Source organism: Carex rostrata, chromosome 25, assembly GCF_964058835.1.
Source record: "Carex rostrata chromosome 25, lpCarRost1.2, whole genome shotgun sequence".
Classification (NCBI taxonomy): domain Eukaryota; kingdom Viridiplantae; phylum Streptophyta; class Magnoliopsida; order Poales; family Cyperaceae; genus Carex; species Carex rostrata.
The window spans coordinates 3,253,728-3,261,368 of NC_135942.1; the positions used below are offsets into that span (position 1 = coordinate 3,253,728).

Genomic DNA, 7,641 nt, shown 5'->3' on the forward strand with positions numbered 1-7,641 from the left:
TTATAAAAAAATAGTTAACAGTTATTTAGAAATCCTTTTGAGTTTTAGGGATGTAGATGCTCTTAGTACTTCTGACCGACTCCAAAAAAACATATCTTGAGTTTCCATATTATAAATTTGGGATTTCAAATTCACGCTAAAATTTCGAAAATAAATATGCTAATAGTCAGGTTGAATTGTTGCGTTGTCCAAAAAAAAAAACGACAGGAAGACCACGAACATAAAACATGTATAATATATATCCACTTTTATACACATATAAAGAAAACACAGAAGATTTTATTTTGAAAATCACAGTCAAATTTTGTGATTTGGGCACAAGGTGCTAGTACAATAATTTTGTGATTTGTGAAAAATAGAGGTTCTAAAATCGTTAATGAGTTACAGTCAGTCTTTTGTTTACTGGTGTGATTTAGGGCTGGCAAAAAAGCTTGTGGCTCGTGATCCGCTTGATATTTGCCTGTGACTCAATCAGTAACAACTCGTTTGTTAGTGAACCGAGTTAAAATTAGCTCGCTCGCCACAGACTCGAGTCAGAAATTAATGAGTTTGAGTTTGGCCTAGCTCAGCACGAGCCAGCTCGGTCATTAACGAGCTATTTAATATACGTAGTTTAATTGGATTCATTCACTTCAGATTGGAGATATTATTGTCTATAAATGATATAGCCAGTGTTTGGTAATTGAACTTTGGACTGCTTAAGTTGATTAGTAATTTTGTATGAAATATGTGTGAATATAAGCAACTAAGTTAATTTGTATGAATTTGTTTGATTTGATATGTATGAATTAATTATGTGAATATTTTTGTATGAATTTAGGATTTTTATATTTTTGTATGTATAAATTTAGCTATAAACTTAATTTATAGTAGTTGATTTGCTTAATTGCGGTTGAAATAAAAGTATTCCTCAATACTTAGTCATATAAATATTATTTTGTTTTAATCATAATTGATAAGATATGTTATAAAAATTTAAGATATAGCAGGAAAGAAAATATACAAATTTATAAATCTGCCAAACTTGTACGAGCTAGCTCGGCTCGCTCGGACAAGCCATGAAGTCTTGAGCAACAATTTCAGCTCAAAACCTAAAATTCAAACTCGCTCGGTCAACTTGATTCATAAACAAGCTGATTACGAGTGAAGCCTAACTCGCTCTTTAACAACTCGTTGCCACCCCTAGTGTGGTTAGTACTTCTGATCGACTCAAAAAAATTAATAATCTTGAATTTACGTATCATAAATTTGGGATTTCAATTTCATGCTAAAATTTCCAGAATAGTGCTAGTAGGCAGGTTGGATAGTTGCGTTGATTCCAAAAAAAAAAAGAAAAAGAAATAAAGACCATCATGAACATAAAGCATGTAATGCTATAAAACTAGAACCACAAGATTTTATTTAGAAAATCCCAGTACAAGTTTGTGATTTGGGCACAAGTATCTTTATTCATGTACACAGGGCCTGAGTTTAGATGAAGAAATAACTAGTTATTAAATTTTTGTGGAGAATTATCTAAATCACAAAGTTATGATGCACATATATAAAAATTTCTCTTCACTATAATATTGCGGCCTCTGTTACTTGCAAGTAGCCGAGTACAAAGGAAAAATAACAAAAATCATCAAGGAAGCACAATCTCTTGGCTCAAAATTAAATCTGAGATTGTCTTACCATGCCGATCAATTCGCCTAGAACAATTGACCCCTCCATCTAACACATTCCTCCCCACCACATTTAGTGAACTGATACCTGGAACCTCATAGATCTCCACAATCACACCCTCCAAATCATTTTCAATTGCTTGATCTTTAGAAATTGTTGATGAATAAAATAGGGGTGAAACCGCATTTTTGACCCAGTCTTGTGTAATTACCTTTTTGAGTCGGTTAATGTCACTTGAGAAATGAGGGATGAGAGAGAAATTTATGTCATTTGATTTGTCACCGGCCCGACTATGAGCTACTTTATAAAGAGGGATTTTAACACCACTAGGCGCCGGTTGAATTGGTGTTGTTGTTTTGCGAGTGTAGTTTTTTCTAAGGGATTGCTTTCTAGTTGTGTCAATGGGTGAGGTTTTTGGGTGCAAATCAGAAGGATTTGTTTGATCAGAATCTGTTCTCCAGAAGACATTTTCACGTTCAACCTGAAGTGATGTAACGTAATTAGTCATAGTTAACTAGTTAAGCATACTTTCTCGTCATAAATGAAATAATATTATGTACTTGAGAAAGTCACAAAATATTCAAATTATGCAACATTTTTGTTCTTAATTAAGGACAAGAAGTTAATGCTTTTGAAGGATTATGCAATCAGACCCATCCAAATACCATCACAGTACGTAATGGCTGTTTGCTTAACAGATTTACGTACCAGTTGCTTGTGCAGAATTATCTCCTTGCTAAGGCCAACACTGGAAATTATCACAGACAATGAGTAAGTATAAAGGTATGACAAAAAGAACTTAGCTTCTATAATTTCAAGGCAAGTTATAAAAGCATAATTTGTACTTACGTAATACCACCGCCACCAGCTGGTCCATTTGTGTAAAGTGCCATGAACTCATGATAAAAACAATTAGCATGCTGCTCTAGCTCGAATAAGCCATCCATTCGAAGTCTGATGTCTGTATTCTCTCCATTTGAGCCAATCTGCTTCTCGTCTCCAGTAGGAATTTTGAGACTATCATGTCCAATGATGTATGAAAGGATTTGATCTCCAATTCCAGGATATGTTTCATTTACCCAAGACCTAACCTACGGATTGTACACGAGGTTATAGGCAACGCTATTAGAGTTGGAATTCATACCAGGTTCGTACAGAGGTATGATCACCTTGGATTATATAATCAAATGTAGAGTTGTAAGACTGTAAATATTAAAATGTAGTTGTCTAATTGTAACCAAATCACAATACATAATAAATGAAGGGATGTAGCTCAAAAAAGTGAAGCATTTTCTCTAACTAGAGAAAAAAAGACCAATAATGTAAATTCTAGTACATATGAGCATCAGGCCACATTAGTAACATGTAAAATCTCATTCCTTCAAAAATATACTCAGACATCGGAAATCTAGCTAGATTTTCACAAGTCTATCTGAATATATCCTTTATCATTGACCATATTCAAATATGTTGACCCTTAAAAAGCCTCTATTACTCAAGTCCTGATTCTACCTTAACTTCACGAGCACTATTCTTATTTTGATTTAAGTCATTATCATATCTCAAAGTTGTGAAGTCATACAACTTGATGACTAGAGTATAGATGTCAATAGACTTAACATCCTTGACTATAAGCAGAAAATCATGTAAAATTGGGAGGAGAAAAAAATTTAGGACAAACATATTCCTACTTCACATCAACCTAAAATATACCTTTTACACTGTACAAAGAGGTGTGCCCTAATACAGGGCATTTGTTTTAACAAGTTTTGTTCAGTATTGTTGTATGCATGGTTTGTTTTAACAAGTTTTGTTCAGTATTTGCAGCGGAATATTGGATATCTCAGAGGTCTATTTTAAAGGGAAATCATTACAAAACTTGTATTAGATTGCTAACCAAAAATTCAGCAGCTTGAGCACGCCTTAGGCAGCCTTGGCCACCGTAAGATATCTCTCCCCAGCCTTTATATCCACAATCCTTTGAACGTAGTAAAAATTAGAATGTTTTGTTATAATTCTCATCAAGCAATCCAGTATTAAAATAGGATAGTTAAAAAGGCCAATTTCTTGTGCCTTCCTCAAAAACCAAAAATATCCAAAAATAATTTAAATTGTAGTACATTACTGGGTGGGCAGGCATACAAATTGTATGGTAATTAACCTCCCAGTGCTGGGAACTGCTAATGGTAAAATGAACTGCAAAATTATAATTTAAATGACACTTACAGCTGGAACTAACTGGAGGAGTTTTTCTGGTAAAAGGGAATTTGACGCTTTTGCCCCTTGGCAACGAATCCTGTCTTCTGACACTTCATGGAAAGATACTTCCCGCAAATCTATTACCTGCTCTACATATGAAATTATATTTAAGTCCCTTAGTCACTGAAATACAATTAACTCTAAGAAGATAACCATGTCCCTAAAATGACCAAAATACCACACAAACAAGAAGTATTAATAAGCCTCTTCAGAAATATGCAAACATTACATCTAGCACAGTAATAGTTTTACTGAAGCATCCAAACAATACTCTTTTCTTCCTTATTTGTGTGCAGATAGGCGGTGAAAAAATAACATATACTGGTAACAATTCTCTTTTTCCAGGGGTACAAGTGATATTTTGACATTTTGCAGGTGTGCACCTGATCAGCCCCCTAATATTTGATTTAATCAGTTGAGATCAGCGTACCACATCAGGAGTTATATAACATGAAGGATCAGCAATCTCATAGAGGAGTTGTTGTGCACATGTACTAACTGAAAGTTCACCTCCACTTCCTTCAGCCTTTGATAAATACACATCTCCCCTGTGATCAATTTCCACAAAGGGAAGAGATATATCTAGAAGTTTCTCAAATGGCATGTCTCTATATTCATCTCCTGTTTTTTAGAAGAAAGAACAAAACTTTCAGTCAATTACAGAGGTAACCGGCGCAGTATCATATATAAAATGACAAACACCTTATCAATCCCTCAGAGAGAAGTTATATATAACACTCCTGGATGTGACAAATCGAGATGTATAATTTGTTTGTACAGTTATATATAGTAATTCATTGGTTCAGTAGTTTGAGAAGAAAAGTGCACCTGGATGCATGAAATAGCCTCCAGTTAGTTGACAACCGCACTCTAGAAGATGGCCAACCAACGCCCCTTTTGCCAGCAATTCAAATTCATGTTGGCGCCAACCGAATTCATAAATCTAACATAACAAAAAGGTGAAAAGAAAAACAATGAAAAAAAAGAATCTTGAAAAGGAGAAAGCTTCTAGTACAGAGTTGTCTTTAAAATTTTAAATCTTACAAAAGTAGAAAGCACGGGAAGGAAAAAAGTTTAAAATGTTACATAGTTTACACAGTTTACTTTGAAAAGTAAATTTCAGGAGACATAAAAAACACAATATCAACCAAGGATAGCAATCTCTACAAATACAGAATTAGCATAAGATCTGGTACAGTTCAATTGGTTCCTACAAGGGACAGTAGTAGCAGTGCACAGTACTGGCACAACTGGAAACGTGTCAGTCTCGCGCCCGTACTGGCATAATTCAACAATTCAGAATGTGTCATTCTGATACCAGTGCTGTCATAACTGGTAAGGTGCACGTACCATAGGTGCCAAGAAGAGCGCTGCATCTGCCACACGTGATGTTATCACAACATGTGGGTTGTATTTCTCTAAGCAGTGAACAATAGGAGCTGATCCGAGATATGTGCTGGCTCCATTCATTCCATGCTTTGGACTATCTTCTTCTGCAAACATGACATAATTTGAAGTGTGCTTTCATAAAAATCTAAAATTGGTAAAGATTAAGGATAGAGGAAAGGAATTGACCTGTTTTAGAAGGGGGGATTTCATAAGCAACTGAAACTGTAATTTTTAGCCCTAAATCTGTTGCAACCCCCAACACTGCTTTCTGAGCACCCAGTGTATCCACTGCCAAATAAAACATTAAAACTATTATGTAAATAAACAAATAGAAGAATGCAGGTTGGGAGGGGGAAGAGAGAGAGAGAGATAGTACCAGCACCCATATTGGTAATAATACAAACTCCTCTTTGCACAGCCAATGGTAAAAGCAACGACATCCATTCTTGGACTATAAAAAAAACAGAAATATAAAAAAAAAGTCAACTTGAAAATCTTTCTATGACTGCGATAGAATAGCAAATGGCCTATTAGCTCAAGTGGTGAGATACTTGGATGGCCTCCAAGAGTTGATGGGTTCATGCATGATACATCACACGCAAAAAATAGACATGGAACATGGGACCCTCCTTCATTTAATAGAAAAAACATATATATTCTACAATAGCGTAACTGAACCATGGTCTGCTAAATTTTTTTCAGGCATTGAGTGTGCAGCAAGGGATGGTAAAATGTAGAAATATATGTTATCAAACAACACAATTCCCCACAAAAATGTAACACAATGCATCGTTGGTACTTAGAAATAAGCAAAAATATAGCAAGAATACTCTAGTAGGAATGAAAAAGTTAAAAAGTAACTTGTAACAACAGAGAAACCTTTTTAATCATTTGTACAAAATCATATAAGGCCCAGATGTATCAATAGATTTCATTTTGCACAAAATATTGTTTGTGGAAATGCCCAAAAGGCACAAGTATGACAGGCCCCAACCTAATGATTCCTGCAATCGGCGGTATTGCAATAGTTATCCTAAAATTATAATTATTACTATAATAGAGAGAGAGAGAGAGAGAGAGAGAGAGAGACTTCTTGGATCATATCCTTCTCCACCGAACATTATCTTTTTGTACCCATCAGCTAGTGTTCTCTCTGCCAGACACTCTAATACAAGGTAGTCCAATTCTGGTACACTTTCTAGTAGCTTAAGAGCCGCTCTTGGCCGGTCCCCACGAAACCCGGCCCCGCACCCAATAAATACTTTCTCTTTATTTCGCCAAGGATTATGCCTCTAATTACAAAAAATAAAGAGATAAACACAACATAATAAAAGGTCATACAAAATATTATATTTTCATGCCAAAAAGGAAACACATGGAGATTTCAATAACCATACCTCACTTCATGTACACCTTATCTCCTACCAATAGTGACTTTCCTCTTATATTTATGTTTGTTTGTTATTAAATATAAGTATATTGGGTACCGTACTAACCAGTTTTATCTCACAATTATGAACCTCGTCTCTGTCCATGGCTTTCCTCACCTAGCACTCCACAATCTGCAATCAGATATTCAGATGTAGTGAGTTACCATTTACACATATTTTATACATAAACTAACCGAAACTTGGAACTAACTTTACACTTTCATTTAGTTGAATCGATCGAAAGATAAAACGGCAAATATAAAACTGTTTGATGAAATGCCTCCACATAGTGCCTTTAATTTATGCTGGAATTTATTGATCGGACACGAAGGTACTGATCGAGGAAATCCTCGCTGGGATTGAACGAGGTTCATCGTTTTTTTTTTTTTTTGGGAATTAATGAGCGAGGATTCGTTTCGCACTTGCCTTACTGCTTGGGGCTCTTCTCTCTTTCAAACAGTTTGAAGAAGTGCTTGTTTCGTTTCATGCAAGAGGCGTTCGCCGGAGCCAAAATTCACAATTTATGCTGTCTGAACTCCGATTCTCTATAGACGGATGTGTTTTCTAAGTTAGGATCTCGAACCATCGTTTAATTAAATCTGATATCTGATACAAATATAAAAGCTCGTATAGAAGAAGTACGGTATCGCCCGGAACGGAATGTATACCCTTTTTCTTCGTCCGTATCCTCTGAGATATCTCAAACTTTGAGTGGATTCTATCCGGTGTCAAATTTCTATTCGGCGTGACGTGTCTATTATCAACGGAGCCAAAATAAAATAAAATAAATATTTTTTGCTCGAAAATCAAAATCCAGGAAAAATGGAATGGTTTATTCCGCTACATTGTCTGGACATAAACCATTTCGTCAAAATTAGTGCTCCACTAATCTTGCTAA

The 7,641-nt window shown here is 35.3% G+C and overlaps 1 protein-coding gene across 4 annotated transcripts; it reads right to left on the bottom strand.

Moving 5' to 3' along the window:
• Positions 1 to 1,371: 1,371 nt before the first annotated feature.
• LOC144576191 (propionyl-CoA carboxylase) lies at positions 1,372 to 7,313 on the bottom strand. Of its 4 annotated transcripts, none has more exons than XM_078326479.1 (13): positions 7,170 to 7,313; positions 6,810 to 6,875; positions 6,404 to 6,605; positions 5,690 to 5,764; positions 5,500 to 5,601; positions 5,275 to 5,417; positions 4,753 to 4,867; positions 4,355 to 4,545; positions 3,892 to 4,008; positions 3,563 to 3,643; positions 2,515 to 2,756; positions 2,374 to 2,413; positions 1,372 to 2,146 (listed from the first exon to the last, which is right to left on the bottom strand). In XM_078326479.1, exons 2-13 carry the CDS (start codon positions 6,846 to 6,848, stop codon positions 1,625 to 1,627), a joined length of 1,869 nt encoding a protein of 622 aa, XP_078182605.1. In that variant the 5' UTR covers positions 6,849 to 6,875; positions 7,170 to 7,313; the 3' UTR covers positions 1,372 to 1,624. The 4 variants fall into 4 exon arrangements, with proteins under 4 accessions (XP_078182605.1, XP_078182604.1, XP_078182603.1 ...); XM_078326478.1 differs by having other exon boundaries at positions 7,037 to 7,292; XM_078326477.1 differs by lacking the exon at positions 7,170 to 7,313 and having other exon boundaries at positions 6,810 to 7,028.
• Positions 7,314 to 7,641: the final 328 nt, after the last annotated feature.